General features: G+C 43.8%; 1 protein-coding gene across 1 annotated transcript in view; it reads right to left on the reverse strand.

Moving 5' to 3' along the window:
- Nucleotides 1–25818, reverse strand: part of SLC25A21 (solute carrier family 25 member 21) — a 355660-nt gene that overhangs the window by 146272 nt on the left and 183570 nt on the right. The window contains exon 2 of the mRNA XM_089523558.1: nucleotides 505–553. Coding sequence (XP_089379684.1) covers nucleotides 505–553 — 49 coding nt within the window. The remainder of the gene's footprint in view (nucleotides 1–504; nucleotides 554–25818) is intronic.

The following is a 25818-nucleotide window of genomic DNA, read 5'->3' on the forward strand; positions in this document are numbered from 1 at the left end:
GCCCGAAAGGTAGCTAGCGTGAAACCACCCAACTGGCATGTGCAAATACAGGTTTAAAGAATTCCCATTTTCGCTGACTTTTGAAAACATGGCTGGCTGTGTCAGGTCACATTTACTATGAATATTATTTTATTTCTAAGGCAATATGACATTTCTTGTTTCAAGTTAAAACATTACTTCAGATGATAAATATGATTGGAAAGAAAATCTAACCGCGCTGCGTTCTCCTCCTCCCTTTTTTTTAATAGAATAGAATCTCAGGCTGTCACATGAAGAGCACATTTTATAAAGAAGTATTTAGCACCTCCAGATGACCTCCGAGCAGAAATGCATCAAGCTATTCAAATTCTGCCTGTCAACTGCTATGAAAAACAGTAAGTAAATATAAATGCCATTAAGGGGAGAAGTTATCTTACTAGGACAAGTTCTAGCGTTTTGAGTTCTGACAGCTTCCAATTTGGATGCCTTCCAGTGTCAATAAAACTTGTTCAAGCAGAACCTTACCTGGTTTTCACCACATCGAGGGGATGCATCAGGCAAATTTCTACAAGACCTGTAAGATGATAGAGAAGAGAAGCCTGGTAAATACATTTGATCTCTACAGTTATTGAAGTATCAACTGTTCCAGTGCAAAGCATGTTCAGCAAAGAGAACAAGAAGAATACAAAGACATGTACAGCCTCATTATATTTTCCTAGTCTTCCTGCTGAGACAAAGTAAAGTTTTGTTTTTAAAAAAAAACCCAAAACTAGAATCTTGCTAAAAGGCTGCTATAGTACATTTCCTGAGCCACTGGTACTGGTTCAGTTGTAGAGATGGGAGAGAAATTTGTTCAGGTAGCATTTTAATGTGAATTCAATACATGCACACTTTTTGAATCAAAAATCAAACCTGAAGACTTTTCAAAATATGTCAAAACACATAGCAATATGAAGATTTGAAAAGTTAGCATAAAAACATGTACATTTGAAATGGTGCATACAACAAACTGTGCATAAAAGGTTTTTCCTCAGTTTGAAAAAAATGGGTTAAAATGTATTTTTAAACGCTTACCAAGATATATATGTTTGAAACATTAACACAAATATATATTTGCAGACAGAAATAATAATAATAGTAATTTGAAATCCAGAGGGGAAATTGCAAAGAACAAATTTAGCAGTGTTAGAATTAGGATCTTATCACATTAACTTAAAAACCAGCTCAAGTGTCCTGGGCTGCAGCCCGGGACGCAGGATGGAGCTGGGGATTATTGCATGCTAAATTGCTGCCTAATCGCCACCGCCATCAGCCTTGATCCCAGCCACACTCCGCCAGCACTTTTTTGAAGCTAGAAAGCTTCCAACTTAGAAAAATTGCTGGTGGAGTGTGGCTGGGACCTGGGTTGGACCCGGGCTGATGGCGGGAGGTGATTAGATGGCGATTTAGCATGTGATAGTCCTCACCCCTATCCCGCATCGCAGCTGCAGCCCGGGATGCTTGAGCCGGTTTTAAAGTTCATCTGATAAGCTCCTAAGAAAATGTATAAAATTGGGCTTGACAAATCCCATCAATAATATAGAAATGTCACTTCTGACATTAAATGTTCAAGGTGAAACAACATTTCTCGGACTCAGTGTCCCATCTGCAATGTTGGAATAAAAATGCTGGTCTACTTCAAAGCGCTAATGTAATGATTCCTGTGGGGAATGCATGGAACACCCAAAAAGTAAAAAAGAAATGGTAAAAATTATTATGATTATTAAAAACAGCAACTCTTGCCTAATTTGTTTTTGATTTGTACTATATTTTGATTATACGCCAAGTTATAAACAGCCCTTAAATAACAGGATAATTTTAGCTGTGAAGGAATGGTGTGCTAGTATCACTCCTAAAGCAGCCAGTAGTTCTTTGAGTAAAGCTATACTGCTGTACAGGTAAGCATTATAGACAGGATTCTAGTGTGCAACTGGGTGCATGAAAAAGGCAACTCAACCAGTCGTTCTCAAACTGTGGGGTAGGAAACACCAGGGGCATGTGCGAATTGCTCACGGAGGGGCATGAGACTTAGGCGCATTACAGAGCACCCAAGAAGGGCACTCTGCCACCGCCTCCATTTCCGCTGTCAGGAAGCCTCAGCCTCCAAACAGGGAGGCTTCCCGATGGCGGAAAAAGAAGCCGCAAAAGGCCGCTTCTTTTCACATCGCACTTGCGACGCACGAGTGCGCAAATAGCGCACTCATGACGTTGTAAGGCAAGGGCGACGTGCGGACGCTAAGCGTCCAGCACGTAAAAATGGCAGCGCCCATGTGTATAGGGCGCCGCCATTTTTACTCCCTCGTCACGTGCTAGGGGTGAGGGCGGTATGGACGCTAGGTCCTCGGCCAACCCCTAGCACGTGATGATGGCGGCGCAAAGGCCCGTCTAGAACGGGCCTTAGAGGCCTTGATCCCTCCTCCTCCTGGGACACAAGGTAACTGGAATGGGTATTTGAATGAGCAGCTAAAGGCACATCTCATCCTATTCAATGCAGTGCAGAGAAGCGATAGTTGAAGAAGTCATTACGCTTACTAGCAATATAAACTCCTCCTCTTTCATTCCTATTGATTTAGTATCTTAAACCTGGCTATTTGTGACCACATCTCTGTTTATTGATTCTTGATTCTTCTGTATTTGAACCTAATGCCACCACCCCCAGCCTGTCCCTAGCTATACTGGGGATCTCTAGCCCTTCGGACCTCTGTCTAACTGTATGAGCAATGGACACCAAATTTACCCAAAGCCTGGCAAAATGAAGCAGTGATTGGAATCTCCAAAATCTCACTTTTTATATCAGAAATGACATTACATAAAAATTTTGTGCAGTACTAAATTTTAATTTTGGCCTCTACAGGACAATTTTTTGAGACAGGCATTTTTCCAGCAAAGAAATCAGATGAATTCCACTTCTGCTGGCAAAAAATATGTTTTGTTAACTTTGAGATTCTATTAGTAGCTTTCTGCATTTCCTAAGGAACAAAAATCTTTTCTTCTCATCATTTAATTATACAGTAGGTTTCCATGGCTAGTTCATTTCCCAAGGCAACAGTCTCTGCATAATAGCCAGGAAAGGATATGCAGAAATGAAAAAGGGATGGAAAGAAACAAAAGATGCAAAAGTGCCGCCACCATCCATCATCTCTCTTCTCTCCCTCCTCCTCTACTGCTGTTACAGCAGCAGCAACAGTAGAACACATAAGTGCAGCATATATTTCCCCAATAGTAGTAAGGTGATTACAGAATTTTGCAAAAAAATTGGCCAAGGAAGTCAGATGGTCTTGCTGCAGTCTTGCAGTCCGACTTGCAGATAGCATATTGAAATTACAGCATTTGCTTTAGATAATACTGTACCTATAAACTTTGTACTTTCTGATGTTTTTGATGAAAACATAATACTTTCATATGTGTTTGCTCAATAGATCCCCATGAAAATCAGTTCCAAACACCATGGGAGCTCCATCAGAGTACAGGAGTGCATATGAGACTGAGAGCTCAAACCTTTGAATGGAATTACAGATCACTTTTCTAAAAGTAATTTGCAATTCTAAGTCGAGAGCATGGAAAAGTAGCTTGATTGGGAGAGTCTGCCAGTTGTAACCTCAAAATTCAGCCAGGACTAGGCTGGCAACTGGGTATCAGCTACCCTGAAATTATGGAATGACTTCCCAAAAGATATTTATTTATTTACTTTATTTATATGCTGCCTTTCTTCCAGGCCGGGACCCAAGGCACTTCCATAACATGTTAAAAACATCTACAACAGGTACAAGACAATTTTTTTTTTAAAAAAACACCACTTTAAAACACTATAAAACAGATTAAAAACCATATAAAATTTAAAAACAGATAAAACATACATCTTCATTTTAAAAAACAAAACCCTTCCCTTCTTAAGCATTAAAAAGCTTGCTTGAATAAGAATGTTTTTGCTTGCCAGCAAAAAGAAAGCAGGGAGGGGGCCAGCCTAGCATCCCAGAGGAGGGAGTTCCAGAGGATGGGAGCAGCCACTGAGAAGGCGCTCTCTCATGTCCTCACCAAGTGAGCCTGTGATGGTGGCCAGACCAACAGAAAACATTTCTCTGATGATATTAAAACTCTGGCATGAGATATGGCTTTTCAAATAGTCTGGACCGCAGACATGTAGGGCTTTATAGGTCATGACTGGCACTTTGAACTATGCCTGGAAACGAACTGGGAGTCAGTGAAGCCATTTCAACAAGGGAGCTACAGTATATGTTCCCTATAACTGGCCCCAATCAGCAGTCTGGTTGCTGTATTTTGAACCTGCTGAAGTTTCTGAACAGTTTCCAAACACAGCCCCACATAAAGTGAGTTACAATAGTCCAAATGGGATGTAATCCAAGCATGTGTCACTGAACCCAGGTCATACATCTCAAGGAAAAGGTGCAGTTAAAACATTAGTTTTAACTGTGCAAACACATTCCTGGCCATTGCTGAAACCTGAGCATCCAGGCTCAGAGGTGGGTTCAGAAGCACACCCTAGCTGCGAGTCTGATATTTAAGGGGAAGTGTAACCCCATCTAACACAGAAAGAGTCCCTATTCCCAAATCTGCCCTATAACTGACCAAGAGCATGTCTGTCTTGTCTGGATTAAGTTTCAGTTTGTTTGCCCTCATCCAGTCCATTACTGAGAACAGACACTGATTCAGCACAGAGACAGCTTCCTTGGAATCAGATTAAAAGGAGAAATAGAGTTGGGTGTTATCTGGTGACACAGCACCTTCAAACTCTGGATTACCCCTCTCCGCAGTGGTTTTGTGTAGATGTTGAATAATGTGGGGGACAAAACAGAACCCTGTGGGATCCGAGAGGCCAGCAGCCAGGAGTTGAACAGGAGTCTTCCAACACCACCTTTTGAGTTTGTCCCTCCAAGAAAGACCAGAAGAAGCATCCTCCTCCCATGATGAAATCACCATTAAATGCTGTTAATAGCATGATCGGGGGGGGGGGGGGGAGAGATTATCACACCGCTGTGTGCTTCTCACATTCTTGTCCTGATTGTAAAGAGTAATAGAGGCATCATTTGGTATTAATGGGAGTTTCTGTTAATACCAAATGACTCGTCGATTACTCTTTACAAATCGGACAAGAATGGGAGAAGTGCATGGGGGTATGATAATCTTCCCCCCGATTGCGCTATTAACAGGATTTAATGGTGATTTAATCATGGGAGGAGGACACTTGCCTCCTGTGTGATAAAGTCCAGTGATCCCGAGTCCCATCTCAGAAGGATACCATAGTCAATGATACTGAAAGCTGATGGGAGGTCTAGCAGGAGCAACAGGGACATATTGTCCAGTTCCTTGCATAGGCCATCCACCAAGGTGATCAAAGCTGTCTCCATCCATAGCCAGGTTTGAAGCCAGATTGAAATGGATCTAGATAATCCATTTCACCCAGAAACCCCTTGAGTGGGGAGATTTGACAGCTGGATACTCTGAGTTTAAAAATGCACTAAAGACCAATCTCTTCCAGAAAACCAATCCAGATGATTTTAAAATTATGTATTGATTGATGTTAATATGTACGCTCTTTTAAATGGTGTTATGCTCTTTTAACTGATTTTTAATTCTTGTTACATGTTTTAAACTGACTTCATGTGTCCCTCTGTTGTTGTATTTTAATCTGTTGTTTCCCACTTCTGTCCATAGGAGAGGTGGATATGAAATATCATTAGCATCAACAACAATAACAACATCATTAATGCTGTTTGAAAGGTCTTCTGATCCAGGTAGATATAGAACAATATGGGAGAACTGACTGCTGACATTGTGCCAATGGAACACATGGTTAGTACAGATCACATAAGGCTCTTGTAGCCTCTTTAATCCATGCTGCTAGGTGGAGAACAAACAAAAACCCAGCTCAAGGTGCCTTTATCTGGACAGAGATATAACTAAAGCACCTTGTGGACTGGGCAACTATGCCATAGCATCCTATCCCTTGAGATGTTTTGATGTTATTTGGGTTTCATCCACCTAATTCTTAATTGTATGGACAGTGACAAAAGTCCCAGTTTCCTTTAAAGTAGTGTATTTTGAGTGGAGACATTGTGGAAGTGGGAGTGACAGTAGCAAGGGGAAGAGGAGGAGGAGGAGGAGGCTTCACCCTTTGCCTCGCAGCCTTTTTCCATCCCAAGATTGCTCCCAGCTCTTTCTCCATTTTGCACAGAATTCAAAGAGAAAGTGAACTGGAGGAGCTGTGGGAAGAAAACAGAGTCAGAGTTAGAGATGAAGACACACATCTTTTGGATTTGGTCTACATGAAATTTTGTAATGGTGCATGGTTGAAAAGGTTTTCTTCCTGGGGAAACTGCCAAGGAACGATGAGCAGAGGAAATGAGAGAGGTATGGAGGAGCTGTGGGGCTTGGGGTGGGTGAGGAGAGGACTGGGTTTCTGAAGTGTTTAAGCAGAAAACATTCCTAGTCCTTAGACCAAGTAGCACCATTGCAATATTTCAAACATTTAAAACAACAGTATTTTTAGACATGACATACATCCTTATTTTTCTTGTCCCACTGTTACCTCTGGTAAAGCAGATATTGCAGATTTCTTAAATATTGTAAAAACTAGTAAAATCTATTTACAGTATTAGAGATGAAGTTAAGCTACATGTGCACCCAAGGAGTCAGCAAAGTGTGGCCCTGGGGCTACATGAAGTCTTTCAAAACCCATTCTTTTTTGTTACCTTAGGCCCTCCAGATTGCCAATATTTTCTACAGGACCATCATACACAGATACCTTCAAGAGAACAGTACTTAGGTTGGGAAGTGAAAAGGCATGTTTTTTTTAAAAATGTTTCATTGCTGGTGGCTTTAAAAAATGTTCCTCTGCTGTTTCATGCTTTGAGTGTATTATTATGTGAGTGTATGAGCCACTTTAGTTTAAAGGCTTGTATAGATTTGGATCTGTTTGCTGGTGTGATGGGGCAATGAGGGGGCACAGGATCCTGCAGATCCATGACCCAGAAAATCCAGAGAACTACCTTGACACTTACGGAGAATGTTCCATCACAGCAGGAGGCAGTGGAAGTGTTTTGGAAGCCAGCCAGCTGCATACCTCCCCCTCTGCTCTGAATATCCTATATCCTCTCAATGGTACTCCCAAGGGAGCAATAGGGTAACTTACATAGTATACAGGTAGCTTACATAGTATAATGGTAGCTTACATATACATGTATATAGGTAGCTTACATAGTTCCAGGCCTACATCAAGTTCTTAGTCCAAGTCAGAGTAGATCTATGGAATCAGTGAGAACCAACACTTATGAAGACCAAATGAGTCAATAGATTAATTCATTTAAGTTGCATTTTTCCTATATGGTCTCATCTGAAATTCTTATAAATTTGCTCCTTTTGATAGGTCTGTTTGGGTTAGATAGTTATAAAATTTAAATAGGATGGAATTGTAAACACACTCTCTAGAAATATATTGAATACACGATTTAACATGGTTAGGATTGTGATAAAAGAAAACACTATTTTCTCATTACCAAGCTATGCCTTATTCTTATGCTAGTTTTATTTTATGCTGGATTAGGTATACTGTTAAATTTTTCACAGTAACAAAAATATAAGCAACTATAAGTAATCTAAGTGACAGGTTCAAACAAACCAATTGTAATGATTTGAGAAACGGCCAAAGAAAACACAGCTATTATGGCTCTAACAACATTCTTTACAATATTGTCTAATGTAGGTTGTGAAAAGTCCCCAAAATATTTAAGAAAACTTTACAAGTTACTCTGCTAACATTCATACAGGTCTTTGAAAGTACCAGCCTGCAAGTATGAAATTGTATCAGATCTAAAGCTATAAGAATTTATAAATATATCAATATTTTGGCAAATTATTTGCCTACAAACATTGTAAATTTAAAATGCCCTTTTATTGAAAGTAATATCCAAGTGGCAGCAAAAATAAATCAACTGCATTTAATTTATTTTGCTCTTCTTCTAAAGTCAGGTGGAGATTAAGAGAGTAGATGCTGACTACCAGTACATCCAACAGTGCTGCTGAATTTTCCCCTCTTAAATTTGAGCTGTGCTAGTCCCAGTATGGCAAACCCTATTGGCAAGCATTCATTAAATCCCCAGCCACAAAATTCAAATTCAACAAAAAGTCTGACAGACTCAAGAGTCCCTTTGCAAGCAGAATAATACATTATATTACCAAAATATAACAGGCAGAAGATTGCAAGAAAGGAAATATTCTATTATTCTGCTTCTTATGACAATTTGTGGGGTCATTTAAACAAAACCATCTCGTCCATACCAGCATGTATGTATAGCAGTATATTTTTTGTCTAAAGTCAGCACTTAAATTAAGCTCTTAGGTCCGGAACAGATGGGCCAAATGAAGCTGGTTCTGGATGATTTGGAGGCACGACATTCAAACGACGCATGCCTACAAAGTGGCCCAAGGCCGTACTGATGCCACGCTCTAGTCCTTTTGACCAGAGCAAACAGGAGCCAGAATAATTTGGCTCCTCATGCACAAGTTGGGTCCCATGGCTATGGCCGCTCTGGAAGCAGGCCATGCAGTTAACACAGTCATGATCTACTTCTGGCCAGAGTGGACTCTGGCTGTCCACTTCTTTTTGGCCAGGTTCCTCTTGCCTGGCGTGACATCAGCAAAGCTTCCAGCCATGTTCCGGCATGCGTTGTCTAAAAACCATGCCCCCCAACACAGGCAGAAGCTGGCACTTTTTGCCCATATGTTTCAGGCCTTAGGCACCCCACTGCCACTTATCCTAATTTGCAAAATCAAAATAAAAGAAGAGGCAATCAGATAGATGCTAGGAGCTGAAAAGAAAAGCAATCAAACCCTATAGTCTGCTCTAAACAGAAAGTACAAAAATGGAACGTTGGACTTACCTGAGAGACGTCCCTTTACAGCAGAGAAGGTCCGAGCATCCTGATCTTGGGTGGCTCCGCCCACTTGGCTCCTGGTAGGCAGGTAGGGAACAAAAGAGACAAAAGGTATGACCGGGGCCCTGGCCCCCCGCCCTTGCAGGCGGAGCTACCCAGGAACCCCAGTCGATTTTAAGCCGAACGCCCCCTAGGATAATTGAGGTCTAGAGAAACTCGTCTCCCGCCCACCCGCGCCAGTAGGCAGATAGGGTGGGGAGGATGCTCGGACCTTCTCTGCTGTAAAGGGACGTCTCTCAGGTAAGTCCAACGTTCCATTTAGCAGCAGAGAAGGGGCCGAGCATCCTGATCTTGGGATATAAAAAAGCTGACCAGATACTAGGGAGGGCTGGCTGGTGCGGAGGGCGGATCTGACACTATTTGTTGTAACACCCTCCGGCCAAAGGCCGCCTCTGCCGATTGGAAGAGATCGAGCTTATAATGTCTGGTAAAGGTAGATGGGGACTTCCAAGTGGCTGCCCTGCAAATCTCAGCCAGCGGAGCGTTGGTGGATAGGGCCGCTGAAGTAGCTGCGCTCCTTGTCGAGTGAGCGGTGATGTCCCCCGGCGGCTGTAGGTTGAGTGACCTGTAGCACTGGACTATGCACTGCTTGATCCACCTTGCCAAGGTAGACACCGACACTTTTTTGCCCTGAGAGCTAGGTCGAAAGGAGACAAATAGCGCCTCAGACTTCCGAAATGTGGCCGTTCTCTTGAGGTAAACTTTTATGGCCCTGCGAACATCTAGAGTATGCCAACACCTCTCCAAGTCAGTTGTAGGCCGAGGACAGAAGGAGGGGAGGACGATGTCCTGAGTGGCGTGGAAGACGGAGTTGACTTTAGGGATAAAAGTTGGATCCGGTCTCAGGAGAACGGAGTCTGGCCTGATGATTAGCAGTTCCTTGCGGACGGAGAGAGCGCCGATCTCAGACACACGCCTAGCCGATGCCAGTGCTGTCAGCATCAGCGTCTTGAAGGTCAGGAACTTGAGGGCTACTTCCCTCAGCGGCTCGAAAGGCGAGATGGTCAAGGCCTTTAGGACTTGGTGGAGGTCCCATGAAGGAAACCTATGTTTGGTTGGGGGCGCCTTGTTGGCGACCCCCTTTAGCAATCTACGGACATGGGGGTGTTGGGATATCCTGGCCGCCGCCTTATGGGGCAGGATGGAGGTGATGGCTGGCAGTTGTCTCTTGATAGTGTTGGGCCGCAGGCCCTGGAGAAAGCCTTCTTGTAAGAACTGGAGCACCGTCGGAACAGAAACCTTGATGAAGTCTTTGTTCTTGCGCTTGCACCACCTTCTGAACGACCTGAAGGTGTATTCGTAGATCCTATTCGTAGATTGGCGTCTTGATGCGAGGATGGAGTCAACCACTTCTGGGGAGTATCCGTAGCCGCCTAGCATGTGGCGTTCAATTTCCAGGCGTGAAGCCGTAGCCAGGCTGGGTCCGGGTGATGGATCTGTCCTTGAGCGAGGAGGTCCCTCCTTAGTGGAAGGGCGAAGCCTTGCGACGCCATGGCGAGGATCTCTGAGAACCAGGGTCGCCGCGGCCACGCTGGAGCTACCAGGATAACTTGCGATTTGGACCTGCGTATCCTGGCCAGGAGTTTTGTGAGAAGTGGAGTCGGGGGAAATGCATAGAGGAGGCCCGGTGGCCAGGGGTAGTTGAGGGCGTCCATTCCTTCGGCCCCTTCCGTTAGGAATCTGGAGAGGAACCTGGGTGTCTTGGCATTGGCGGGGGAGGCGAACAGGTCTAGGATGGGCTGGCCGAGCCTGCTGACGATGATCTGGAAGGTCTGAGGATGGAGGCTCCACTCTCCTTGATCTATGTCTGTTCTGCTCAGCCAGTCGGCTTTTGAGTTTAGGGATCCTTGAAGGTATTCTGCCTCCAAGGCTATGAGATTGGACTCTGCCCATGTTAGAAGGGATTGAGCCTCGCTCATCAGGGCCCTGGATCTGGTTCCCCCTTGTCGGTTGACATGAGCCTTGGCCGTGGTGTTGTCGGTTCTGATCAGCACTGACCTCTGACGGATCGTCTGCTTGAAGGCGAGGAGAGCGCAGTGAATTGCTCGGAGCTCCAGCCAGTTGATGCTGTGCGTGAGTTCTTCCGGAGTCCACTTGCCCTGGGCCAGCTGTGTTCCGCAGACCGCTCCCCAGCCCCGAAGGCTGGCATCCGTGGTGATTTGGACACTCGGGGCCCCCCAAATTAGGCGGCCTTGGTGAACCGCATCGGACATCCACCAGCGAAACGACTCCCTTGCTTCGCTGGAGAGCTGTATCGTCTTGTGTCTTTTGAGGGCAATGGCCCGTTGGTGTGGCAGAAGGAGCCATTGCAGCGGTCTCGAGTGGAATCTCGCCCAGGGAAGGCACTGGATAGCTGCTATCATGAGACCCTGGAGGCGAGCCAAGAGCTGAAGGCTGGGGCGCCTGGAGGTCAGGGCCTTTGAGATGGCCTCCTGAATGGACTGGATCCGATCTGGAGGTAGGCGCACCGTCCCTGCCTGGGTGTCTATTATGGCTCCCAGATGGTGGATCTGCTGGTTCGGGAGCAGCGAGCTCTTCTCTAGGTTGAGGAGAAAACCATGATCCTGCAGAGACCTGAGAATGCAGGTGACGTCTTGAGTCCCCTGTCGCCTGGAGGACGACCGAATCAGAAGGTCGTCGAGGTAGGGATAGACGTGTAATCGCTGGTTCCTCCACCTGGCAACCAGCGCCACCATGATTTTGGTGAACACCCTGGGGGAAGAGGCTAGCCCAAAGGGGAGAGCTCTGTACTGATAATGGCGTTTGCCATATCTGAACCTGAGGAATCTTCTTGAGGAAGGGTGCACCAAAATGTGTAGGTAAGCATCTTGAAGGTCCAGTGACGAGAGAAAGTCTCCTGGTTGTAGACCGTCTAGGATGGACTTGAGAGTCTCCATTCTGAACTTTTTCTTCAGGACGAATCGGTTGACCCCCCTGAGATTCAAGATGGCTCTCCAGGATCCGTTTTTCTTGGGAACCAGGAAGAAGGTGGAATAGCAACCTAGTCCCCTCTCTCGTCTTGGAACGGGTTCGATGGCCTTGATGTCTAGCAGGCGCTTGATGGCCTCCAGCAGGAGGAGGTGCTTGCTGGGATCGGCTGATCTGGGAGATGGTATGAACTTGTCTGGGGGCGTACGGTGGAACGTTATCCTGTAGCCCTGTCGAATGGTATCCAGGACCCATTTGTCCGAGGTGGATGTCTCCCAGATGTGGCTGAACCCCTGCAGCCTGCCCCCTACTGGGGGGGCGCCGTCATTGGGGGTTATTCTTGCGGGGCTGCTTGGATCCCGCTCCCTCCTTGGAGGAGAAAGAGGGTTTTGTCTGTTTGTTAGACCTTGAGTCTCCCCAATTTGATCTGTTGGGTCTGGACTCCCTGGCTCGAAAGGAGTTGGAGGAAGAGGGGTAGGAGGGTTGGGAGCGAAAGGAAGAGCGGCTTTTGTATTGCCTCTTATCGTCTCTTTTTCTGGAGGTGGGAAGGGCTTTTTTCTTGTCCTTGCCTTCTACTAGCACTGGCTCTAAGGATTCCCCGAACAACTTGGAACCGAGGAAAGGGGTGAAAGCTAAGTTCTGCTTGGATTTTGAATCCACATTCCAGCTCTTAAGCCAGAACTGCCTGCGGACTGCCACGGCCGCTGCCTGGGCTCTAGCGCACTGTTGGATGGTGTCGAGGGTGCCGTCGGCCGCGAAGGCTGCCGCCCTGGCAATTTTGTTAACGGTTTGTTTGACCCTGGTATCTGGGTTGGGTAGAATGTCCAGGAGTTGACGGGACCACTGGAGGCTGGCTCGCATCACCATTGAGACGGTGGTCGCAGCCCTAATGGCAATGGACAGGGCCTCATGGGCCTTTTTGAGTGCTCCTTCGGCCCTACGGTCCTCTGGATTTCTGAGGGTGTCCTCACCATCCCTGCTGAACACTGCTGATGAGACGAGCGCCGACACAGGGGCATCCACGGATGGGACCCTGAGCCTGTCCATGACGGCTGGCTGAAGTACATAGTACTTGCGGGTAATGCCGTGGTTGGATCTGGCCGAGGCTGGTTTTGCCCATTCGTCTCTAATAATCTGCATGATGTTGAGTGGGCATGGGATTTGTTGGACTGGGGAGATCGGCACTGGGAACAAATCCTCGCTCATTTTAGGGAGGTCTGAGTCTGGGGAAGGGGTGGCCTGGTCTGTAGGAGTGGTAAGGCCTAAGGTTTTGGTAGTCTTTTTTATCAGTGGCGCATAGTCCTCCTGTTTAAACAGGCGAGAGGACAATTGGGGGTCTAACTTGGTGTCCCCTTCATCATGTGACAGCTCGCCCTCCTCTGCCTCAGAGGCTGAGAGGTTGTGAGTGTCCTCCGAGATTTCGTCCTCGGAGGACAGTGCAGCGCGAGGCCGCTTACGAGTAGAGGCCCTGTCATGTCGGATGCGCTTGGCTGGAGGGAGGAAAGAGCGCTCCGAACCCGAGGAGGAGCCTGAAGACCCTTCATCCTCCCCTTCTGAGTCAGCGGCCCCTGAGTGGCTTAAAGGAGTCTGGTTGGGGGAGGGTGTGCCTCTGGCCGGGGGCCCCCGTTTTCTGGTAGCCTTGTGTCCCTGTCCCTCCCTGGCCTGGCCTGGGGCCTGGGACTGGCTTATTGTGGCGGGGACCTCCCCTATCCCCCCGGAGCGGGCCCTTGCCGGCGCGGTGGCGCCTGATCCCAGCGCCGCGCGGTTGGGGTGACTGTGGGCATTGGTTTCTGGCCGCCCAAGATGGCGGCGCCCATGGGCGTCCGCGTGGCCAAGATGGCGGCGCCCATGGTTTGCCGCATGGCCAAGATGGCGGCGCCCATGGGCGGCCGCATGGCGCCGCTGGGGCACTTCCGGGTCGTCCGGAAGTGGGCGGAGCGCCGCCCGGCCAAGATGGCGCCCGCCATGGGCTCCCTGGTCGTCGATGGCCTGGGGTAAGCCCGGGGTCATCCCCCACCCCCCCGGAAAGGAGCCGCTGGGGAAGAAGGGCTGAGGGAGCATGGATCCCGGCCACATCAATAGCGGCCCGCGCCCCGGGAAAGTAGCCCCCCAAGGCGCCGCGCTGGGCTCGCGGCTGTGCAGGCCGGCGCCTTCGCTCCCTCCCTGGGCTGCCCCGGTGGAGGAGGAAGCTTCCTGGTCGAGGAAGGCCCTGAACCACCTCACCAACTGTGGCGGCGGGGGGGAGTTACTCACGTCCTCCTCGCCGGTGTTGTTAAGAGAGGGCTCTCCCTCTTCAGACCAGCCATGGGTCGTCTGGGAGTCCCTTGAGCCTGCAGCGGAAGGGAGGGCTTCCTCCGGCCGCTGCGGGCGCGCTTCCACGTCCAGGGGCGCCGCTGGTGATGCCGCTCGGCGAGCAGCCGGCAAAGCCGGGGCTGGCCCGGGCAAAGTGGAAGCAAGCTCTCCTGTGGCTCTGGTCTCCCTGTCGGCCGCCATGTCCGTCAAAAGGGGGGGGGGAAGGGGAGGCGGCAAGGGCAAAGGTAGCAGTAGGAGAAAGGCTTTTCTTTTTTTTTTTTTTTGGTGAGGAGAGAGGGAAGGAAGAAGAGGAGAGAGAGGAGAAAAGGGAGCCAGGCGAGTCCAGGGAGCTAGCGATGAGCTTCTGGAGATGGATGGGAAAACAAAAAACAAACGTCCTACCAGGTGCGAGGCAGGAAGAAGACTGGGGTTCCTGGGTAGCTCCGCCTGCAAGGGCGGGGGGCCAGGGCCCCGGTCATACCTTTTGTCTCTTTTGTTCCCTACCTGCCTACCAGGAGCCAAGTGGGCGGAGCCACCCAAGATCAGGATGCTCGGCCCCTTCTCTGCTGCTAAATGTAGGCCCTTTGTGAATAATATCTCATTTCTGGTCCACACTTATGAAATAAAGCCATTGTCTGGTTGACATCTTTATTTCAGAAGTTAGATTAACCACATTTCTATGTTGTGCTGACAGTTCAACTGTGACAGGCTGCCTGACTGTAGTTTTCCTAAGAGATGATGGTATATCACAAATGAGAATATGACACCATATATGCACTATGGACGAATAGGTTCAGTGCCAAAAACGACAGAGGAAAAATCAGCTTCCTGTTAAGTTAGCATATCAAGAATGAATATGTTAGTTATTTAATATTCCTTAGGTGGTACATCCCTCCATAACATATAGAGAGCAAGTCTTTTTAACATGATTTAGTATATTTTTAATTAACTTTATGAGAAACACAATAAACGGTTGGATTTAAAGATTCATCAAGACTGAGAAAATCTTGTTGTTTCTGTACTATTATTTGACAGGGAACAGACTCATTGTTGCAACAAACAAAGGATTATTACTATTATTTACAATCACTAATGACCCCCTTCATAATTCAGCATGTAATAATTCCATGTAGAAAAGGTACCTTTTGAAAGCATATGAACCACTGTAAATGTGAAATGGAATCTGTAATTCCAATTAATTCTACATTTTTAAAAAAGCACTGCATGCAGCTTGCTTTCATTCACAGACCACACATTCTTTCAATCTATCTGTAAGGAAGGGTCATCTCACTATATTGTAAGACTAAAGGAATCACTTAAGATCCCAACTCAGTAATGCATAAACCTTTGACAAGTAACCTTTGGGCACTATATATTCCCAAGCCTCCAGCCAGAATAGCCACTGTCTGAGGGATTCTGGGAGGTAGGGTTGAAACAGATAAATTTTCCAAGCACTAATCATTATCATCATCATTACTTACACCCCACTTTTAATAGGGTGGTTTACAAATTATTAAAATCAGTACATACTAGAAATGGACAGAAATGTCTGTCTATCTATTGATTGAGCAATCTATTATTTGTTTAAAAAATAAAAATCTATAAACTTGAAACCATTTAAAATTGATTAAAAGATAGACTTTTTTTTAAAAAAAATAACTAAACAGTATGCCATTGAAACCATATCATGGTCAATTCCTAAAATCCTAGCAGAATAGGAAAGTTTTAACTTGATGACAGAAGGAGAGCAGGAGGGGCCCATCCTAGCCTCCTTATGGAAAGAGTTCTAAAGTCTGGGAGCAGACACAAAGAAGGCATCCTTCCTTGTTCCCATCAAACATGTCTGGGAAAACTGTGGAACAGAGAGAAGCCCTCTTTCAAAGATCTTAGAGCTCAAACAGACTCCAATGGGAAGATACAGTTCTTCAAACAACCTGGACCTGATGGGTAATCACCAGCATGTTGAATTTTCCATAGAAAGCTGGCTGCAACGGAACTGCTGCAACTATGCTTCTGGTAGTTAACAATTTGGCGGCAGCTCTTGTGGCCAAATGAAATTTCTGTACACTTTTTAAAGGCAGCCCCACGTGGAGTGCATTAGAGTCATCCAAATGGGATGTAACCAAGATATGTGCCACCATGGCTAGATCAAACATCTATGGGACAGGTAGAGCTGGCACAGTAGCTTTAACTGTGCAAATACACTCCTGCTCACTGCTGAAACCTAGGCCTTCAGGCTCATCAGGGCTAAATATAGGAGTACATATGAACTGCAAACCTGTATCTTCAGGAACAGTACAGCCTCATTTAGCACAGACTGAATCCCAGTTCCCAGATATACCTTTCTCTCTTGTCTAGATTAAGCCTGAATTTGTTTTCCCTCATCAAGTCCATTACATATGCTAAGCACTAGCTTAGCAGGGAAATAGTTTCCTTAGAATTAGGTGAAAAAGGGTAATTGAGTTGAGTGCCAACAGCATCCTAGTGACACCTGACTCCAGAGCTATGAACAGTCTTTCCCAGTGGTTTCACATATATGTTAAATGGCACGGGAGACAAAACAGAAGCTTGAGGCCAAAGACCTCAATCAAACAGAAATCCACCAGTACCATGCTATACTATGGTTGATGATATCAAAACCTGTCTAGAGGTCCAGTAAAACCAACAAGGAATATTCCCTTAGTCCATTTCCAGCATAAATAATGCACTAAGGTCTCATAACCAGGCCTGAAGCCAGATTGAAATAGATCTAGATAATCTGCACCATCCATGAACCCCTATAGCTGAAAGGCCCCCTACACACTCTGGGGCCATTCATACTACCTTTTAACCCGGTTTTGAAATTGATTCTTCCACGTGAAGTTCATATTGGGCCTGATTCTGTCACAATCCATGTTGAGGCTTGCACAAGGAAATGCCCCTTAGCGCGGGCTATCGAAATTCGGGCTAAAATCCATCTTTTCTGAAAAGATCCGGGTTCCGCGAAATATGAACTTGCCCTTGATCATGATCGGGGCAAATTCAGGGAGGGATTAAGGTCAGAGGGTGGGCAGAGGTCAGAGCATTCCCTCCCCTTATCGGAGGGGAGGGGGAGGAGGAGGAGGAAAGAGCCGAAGGAAAAAGGGGAATCTGAAGGCAAAGGCTAAAAGGGGAAATCAGGGTGACTGACAGGGGTTGCAAAGGGGAGGGGGATAGTGGAAAAAGTGATGATGGAGGAGGAGTAGGAGGAGGAAGGAGCCGTGGGAAGAAGGGAGCCATGGAGGGCATGGAGCAGGAGGAGGAGGATGGAGGAGCCAGGGTAGCTCCCAGAGGGAGGGGAGGGTTGGAAGGAAAGAGGAGGAGAAGGATTGCCAAGGGAAATTGGGCTGTGGGGCCAAGCTGGAGGAGGGATGTAGGGAAATCAGGCTGTAAAATCAGGCTTTTATTTTTGACAATTTATACGCATGATTTTTTGTCTGTGTGCTTGCTTGTGCTACTTTCATTTCCTCTTGCTCCTGGATTATTATTATTATTATTATTAGTGTTATATGCGGATGCTACAGTCAGAATGCCTGCGCTGCATTTCCCTTTTATTCCCAATTGATTCCATGGATCAGTTAGAAATGACAGTTCACTCTCTCTCAGCCTCAGTGGAAGGCAATGGTAAAGCTCCTCTGAAGAGAATGTAGCAGGAGGAAAGGGGTCATTCAGTTCAGGTCACAGGCAGGGCACGAACAGAGCTCCCATCAGGCACCTCCCCCCCTTTTTCATTTTTTAAAATTATTTTTGACAAAATATGCAAATGTTTTTGTTTTTTGTTTTTTGCTTGAGGCAGATAGATAGATAGATAGAAGGTGGGTAGCTGCTGCTGGTTCACTTTCCCTTTCATTTGCTCACTCCCAGCAAAGGGGATATGTTACAATGGGCAAGACTTGCGAATGGAATGCTACAATTTGAATGTTACATTTGTTGCTCTTGTCAATTTGGCCAATTGGCAAAATGATACATGTTTTTGCTACTGTCTCTAAGGAATTCAGGGATAGCCCTGAATTGCTTTTAAGAGGCAAAAAAAAAAAAAAAATGCATGGCAATCGCAGCCTTTTCTGGCATTTCCGAGGTGAGGAATTTATTATCATTATTATTATTATTATTATTATTATTATTATTATTATTACATGTCTAAGGCATTCTGGGGTGGCAAGGAGTGGGGGATACAGGATGCATTAGCTTTCATTTTGGGGTTGAAAATGGGGCCAAGGGCAGATCATAACCTGCACTGACCCAAATACCCAAAACACACAAAGAGGTTTTTAAACTTGACAGAATCTGCGCATTCTGGTGCCTGGCTCGTTAAAAAAAAAAAAAAAGAAGGGGGGAAGCACACTTCCAATGCCCCAATGAGTGCTGCAAATGTCACCTATGACGATCGCTTGATTGACAACAGGTTAAACCCGATTTCTGAAGAAGGCATTCAGGTAAAAATGCCCCTCAATTTGTAGTGGGCACTCGCATACAGAGAGATTCAGGAGGCCCGCCCCCCCGAATCTGCCCAGTTCCTTCAGGAGCAAACCTGCCAGTGGGAATGGGGCCTCTGTTACTTTGAGCAAAAATGTAATATTGGAAGATGGATGATAAATATTCAATATAGTAAGCTCCAAGGTTTGCCTAGAAGTCTTACCAAAGCCATCTTCAGGAATGCTGGGACCCTGCCTTGCTGCAAAAATACATTAATCACTCTCATTACCCACTCACCTAGCCCTCATCTGGCTTATTTAATAAGCAAAGATCAGAATGTGTCTAGGACACACGTGATGATGCTTGCCTCTCCATGCATCCTGTCCCCATCCTTAGGTTGCACAAACTGTAAAGCATCAATTATCACTGGACAATATAAAAGCCCATGAAGAAGATAAAAATCAGATATGAGGCTAAAATACATGACAAGGCTTAGGACAGTAAAGGAGAAAGTAAGCAAACTGCTCTGAGGGACAAATTCCATGCCAGTCCTGAAAATGCCCTTTTCCTAGGTACCACTGTACCTTACCTGATATGTACCTCTACATATCTATGTAGATAGATATTAGGTGCATATGGAAAGAAACATACAGCCTTAATGCATAAAAGGGTTTTCAAATTCAAAACTATGCCTGTTTCACTTGTTACTTACATTTTTTAAAATACTTTATTTCATATATACATTCCATTTACATAAATCAAAAACTCATAGAAATAAACTCAAAAGAAATAAACACATAAAACACCTAAGATGTTAGCTTCAACAATTCTGTTTTCCCTTTAGTTACTCCCCTTTCTGTTCCCCAACTGTTATCTTCTTCATTTATATTAAAGAAAAGAAAAAATAAACAGCATTCTTTCTAACATATTCCTCTGTACATAGTTTTCTAACAAGTCCACATCTCGCTCTATTATATATAGGCATCTCCGATTTAATTCAGTCTATGTATTGTTTTTCATATAGTATCGTCCTACAGTATTTTCATTTCCTTTTTGATGAAGGCATTTATCTTTTTCTCCTCCTATTAGCTATACTGTTATTAAGAAGACCTCTATAACAAATTCTTTCAGCCACTGTTACCTATTTATCAATCTCTTATACATCATGTATATTTTCCCTATCTTCCTTCGCAATATTTTACCAAAGGTTTACACATTTCATTGTTTATCTCACATAGTTTTCATTCTCATGCAGTAACATTATTAATTTGTCCATTTCTATTGCTTCTGGTGCTTTATTTAACCACTCATCAATGTATATTTCTCCAAACATTTTCCAATTTTTGGCCACTATAATTCTTGCTGATGTTATTAAATACAAAATTAATTTTAAATGTTTCCTTAGTTCTTTCCCCTCTACCATGTTTAACAAAATTATTTCTGGTTCTAATCTTACATTAATTTTGTATACTTCCATGATTATTCTATTGACATCTTTCCAAAACATTTTTATATAAGGGCATGTCCTCTACATGTGATAAAAAGAACTGTAATGACTGTAATGCATCTCCAGCATGTTTCTGACTTATTTTTTTCATTTTTGCTAATCTTGAGGATGGTAGATACCATCTATGTAGCATTTTCATAAAATATTCTTTCATATCCATATAGCAGGTGAAATTTAAATCTTTCCCCCACGCCTTCTCCCATCTTTCAAGTTGTATGTTTCTCCCAATGTTTTTTGCCCATTCTATCATTCAGTTTTTAACTGTTTCTTCTCCTAGTTCTAATTTTAAACACATTCTATACAATCTTGCAATATTTCCCCCTTTTCTGTTGCTCATTATTTTGTCTAATTCTGTTTTTTCCAACGTAATCCCTTCTTGCATTACATCTTTTTTATATCTCTCTAATAGCTGTCTATATGGGAACCAATTTAATCTTATGTCTTCAATTTCTAATTCTTTTTTGCTTTTCATACATAGCTTACCTTTTTCTTTTTTCAGCAAAATCTTATATCTCAACCAATCCTTTCCCTCCAATTTCCTTCTTCTCAAAAATGCCTCTTGGGGTGACACCCATCCTGGGATCTGTCTATATATCTTATCTTTATATTTCATCCATATATTTCTCAACATTTTAAGCACATAATCATCCCCTCTGCTATTGCTTTCCCCATGTGGAAAACAAAATATCTGAATATTGTTCTTTTCTACAAGGACGTGCTCAATTGGAGCAAGAATCCAAGATAATCAGAGCTCTTGTACCTATGGAAAAGCTTTTACACAAACAGAAACTTCTCCTCCTCAGATGTGTTGCTTTCCATATGAGGAAAGTATCAGTGAGGGAGAGGACAAGAATTAGAAGCTTCTTTGCTCATGTATTGAAGAAACTGAGGTGAGTAATACCTAAATAAGGCTAGACAGAGTCACAGTATATGTAACATTCTTTGCTTCTATAACCAACCCTTCTCTGACACTGACCCACTCAAATGTCCCAAAGCTGCGGTAATCTTCAGTATTCAGGCTGAACTCAGTGTAAGGACATTACTCTATTTTTTGACATGTTTAAAGTTCTCTAATGAATAAAGCTAACAGCTCATGGCTGCATGGACTGTCACTCCCTGCCCCAGAGGGCCTTAATGTCTTTAAAATAGGCCTCCTAGTTTGTATTTAACTACCTTGTCCACAGAGGTCTGAAGGGTAGAGCAGATCAAAGATGTCCTACACACATAAAAAGCAGCTGTCCTTCATTTGCCGTTAATTAACTTCATCTGACCAGATCTTTTACAGCCTCCTTGTCACATATTCAACAGTCTATAAGCCCTATGACCTGCTCCTAAGTACTGTGCCATTGCACACATTTCAACAAAATATAAATCTGAAAACTATCTTTGGACTAAATACTGCAAAAGGAAGAAATCTTGCTGCTGCTTCAGAACCAATAACCTTCAGCATGGTTTATGCTGGAAAATGGTAAGTTGATGCTATTAGCACCCTAGCTGCAAAATGCAAAGTCACCTTAAAGCCTGTCAAACTCATACTTGAGTCAACATTTGGGGCACCAAGCATTTTAAATATTACAACCATTACAAAAATTTGGATGTTACAGTGAGAATGTTTGTTTACAGGACTGAATAAGTTACTCTGCGCATAAATGTCAATTCATGCATTTTAAGGTTTGGAAATACATTCATAGAAAATATGTAGAGTTCTTATGGATCCCTATGAGATGCTACTACCTGCGAGGAAACTGAGGGCCTGAACAGACAGACCAAAATAAAGCTGCTTTGGGTCACTTTGGAGGTATACTGTTTAAATGATGCATGTGTCCTAAGAGGCCGGAAGCCACGCCAAAGCCATGCTTCAGTCTTAAGGACTGGAACTCAGCTTTGCCACAGCTTCTGGCCTCTTAAGATGTGTGCGTCATTGAGACAACATACCTCCAAAGTGACTCGAAGCAGCTTTATTTTGGCCTGTCTTTTTGGGCCCTTTAAATTCTGCTTTGTTCCCAATAATGCCTTCTACTCATCAAAGGCTCTTTAGTCTATCTGACATTTCTGTGAAAGGAAGGAAGAAAGACACAAAATTTGCTCATCTCCCCTTTCCCTGAAGAACCCCACACCAATTCTTGTAAAAGGATCATTTAACCCACTGAGTGGGGAGGGGAGAGCATCACATCCCTTAGAGATAAGGAAGAACCAGAAAAATTCAGTTTCCCCTTTCTATTAATGGAATCCCACATGATATCAAATGAATCTTCTATAGAGGGACATAACTGAAGATAACCCTCTGGGTATCCATCCTACTAAACTTAAGTTCTCCTAAATCCCATGGATTTCAATGGTAATGTTAGGCAGACATTTAGATCCCTGCTATTAAGATCACAGTGACTTAAAATAGACTGTGATCAATATTTTCATTATTATTTCACATATGGTAGGAAAGCTTTTACAGCAAGCATGAAATAGCAAGTCTTTTCAGTTTAACCCTGGTTCTTCTTTAATTTTAAATGTTTAGGTCAAAATCCCTTTGGAGTATGTATGTATTTAATATCACATTTTTCTTCCTACTATACAGGACTCAAGGTGGCTCACAATGAGTAAACATGCTGGCACAATATTATATCAGAGCAACACTGGGTTATGCCACCAGCTTCATTTTTATACCACTTCATACCATACTAAGCAGTGTCAAAGCTGGGTACTCATTTTAGCGACCTCAGAAAGATGCAAGGCTGAGTTGACCCTGAGCTCCTGGCTGGCATTGAACTCACACATAAGGACATGTATGTATCCAATACCTTCTTACATAAGCACTTTCCCTTTGCCCTGCATCATAAGAACCTGGCTAAAAGGTCTGTCAGTGTTCAAGAATAACCCTACTCTCTAGAACTTGGAATGGAATGGAATGGAAAGTGGGAAGATCATCACTGTCTACATTATTCCAGGCCATTTGATGGAATGTTCTAATGCAATCGTCACTGGACAAACTGGCCAAGGGCTAGCTGAGCTAGGCAGCTAGCTGAATCCAAATTCATTCCAGCCTAGCACTGTTGGAAACTGTTTATTTAGGACTACTCTTGCCCTGGCCTTACTTTGTGCTGGCATGTTGGCCTGGAGGAGGTTTAAATCTGGAGTAGAACACCCTTCAGCCCACCCCTTCTCTGCCATGAGTGGCTGGTGGATCCATTACTGCATTCTAGATTTTACTATTGAATTGAAAGGGTACTGATGATCAAGCCTACAGGTACTAGATCCTAATTCAGCATCAGCAGAGGTCCAGTTCAACTTCAAGTAACTGTGGAGGTAAAATCCAGAGTGGAATTGGCTCCTCCCCTTGAGAACCCCTTTCACTGGCCCTTTTTTGGATCTCTTCAAAGGTCTGACATCACACAGAAATCTGAGATCACATTGTAGAAGAGTGTCTGCCAGCAGATGAGCATTTCTGAAGTCAGGGAGGGATTTTTGTAAGCAGGCGTGTGCCTAATCTTAACCCTTTACAGCTGGTAAATCTTTGATTTAGTATTGCACCATTAGTCAGCAAAAAGTACTGTTTATCCACACTAGCAACTAGAGTAGTCCCAGTGAATTAACAGAATTCATATAAGTGTTGATTAATTAAATCCCCATGGATTGTATGGGGCTATTGTGGTTGGGACTAACAACCCTCCTAGTTTTCCAAATCAAAACCAAATTTTATTAAGAATATAAGATCATGACCTTTCAAATGAACTAGGAAGTTTTATAATAAAAACATTTATGTAAAAATCCTTTATTATGACATGGAAATGTTGTCAGAATTCAATTGTCACAGCATAAATGGAAATGTGTATTTATAAAAACTAAAATCTCTTTGTAATGTTAATTAGAAGATTCCAGGATGCAGAGATAGATTGTTCCTTCCCTGGGAATAAACTGTTTCTATTAAATGTAAATTGATATTAAATACACCATTAAATTCAATGGAATGTGATCAAAAAGAAAACAATGAATTCTGAAAAAATAAAAAGAAAGAACTTCTCTGGCACTTCTTAAAATACATTACTGCAAGCAAACATGTCTAGTTTAGTTAGTCAACTTGCTTCTCTTCTCGTCACACATCATATGCACTTAAGAGAAAGTCTGCATCTTTGGATGTTGCACTCATCAAGTGATATGTTTTTGGTAAGTAAAACAGCTACTGAACAGCAGCAGTAGTAGAGAGGAACACTGGTGGAGGATCTCTCAGAGACAACAGCAGTGTCACTACAGACAACATATGTTAGTACTGTGCAGAGGGAGGCTTGATCCTTTTGAATATCTTTTAACATGGAAACCTTATGATGAGACAATCCACAATGAAAGAAGAGATAGCACCAGAAGATGAGATTCCCTGGGTTACCAGGGAACAGCAGAGGACAAGTATGAGTGGCACTGTGGCTAATGACACAACTAGATTCAAGCCGAAAGAATGTTGAGATGCAGATGTGCACAGAGGTGAAAAGAAAGTCTGAAGCTACACAACACACATTTTAGAAACATGGAATGTGAGAAGCATGAATCAGGAAGATAGATGTAGGAAAACAAGAAATGCAGCATATAAACATTGCAATACTTGGGGGTATGTAAACTAAAATAGACAGGAATGGGACATTTGGTGTCAGATAATTACACAGCGTTTTATGCAGGAAATGAAAAAATAAGAAGAAATTGGGTGGCTTTTATAGTGAGGAAGGATGTAGCAAAAGCAGGATACAGCAAAGTCTGACCGAATCATGTCAATAAGGCCTCAGGGAAAACCCATCAATATAACCATAATCCTTGTTTATGCCAGCTACAGATGCACAAGAAGAACAAATTGAAAGATTTTATGCTAGAGTCCAGGAGAAAATTGATCACAAACCAAAATAAGAGTTCTTATCAATCATAGATTACTGGAATGCAAAAAACTAGGAAAAGAAGCAGAATCAAAGATTGTAAAGAAATTCAGCCTAGGATCAATGAAGCAGGAAAACAACTGATGGAATTTTATGAAGCCAACAATTTGTTCATTACAAACATATTCTTCAAACAACCCAAAAAGTGACTGTATACATAGACAAGCAGCTAATGGCCAATATAGAAATCAAATAGACTATATAAGTGAAAGCTGAGGGTGGCTAAGTGCCATTCTATCTGCGAAAACAAGACCAGAAGCAGATTGTGGTGCAGACCATGAACTACCAATTGCAAATGTTCGAGTAAAGTTAAAGAATATTAAGGCAGCCATCATGCCCAAAATACAATCTGAAGAACATCCCTTGTTAAGGATAATGTGAAAAATAAATTTGCATCATTAAGTCTAATGACCAGGAGCCATTAGATGAATTCTGGACTGAAGCTAGGGACACTGCCAGGCAGGAATGCAAAAAGACACTATCAGTAGCCAAAAAGAAAGGGAAACCTCAATGGCTAACAGCTGAAAATCTTCAATCATTTAAGGCCAGATGAGAAGCAAAAGTAAAAGGTAACATAAATAAAGTCAGAATGCAACTGTTCAACAACTAATGTACAGAAACAAGGAGAACTACTCTAACAATCGATGCAGAGAAATAGAAAAATGACAATGAAAAAAGAAGAACAAGAGACTTCGTCCACAAGACCCAAGCAATCAAAGGGAAATTTAATCTAAAATTAGGGATGCTCTACCACCAACAAAAAAACACATTCTGTAAC

Source organism: Sceloporus occidentalis, unplaced genomic scaffold (assembly GCF_023333645.1).
Source record: "Sceloporus occidentalis isolate IW3139 unplaced genomic scaffold, rSceOcc1.0.p SCAF_4, whole genome shotgun sequence".
Lineage (NCBI taxonomy): Eukaryota > Metazoa > Chordata > Lepidosauria > Squamata > Phrynosomatidae > Sceloporus > Sceloporus occidentalis.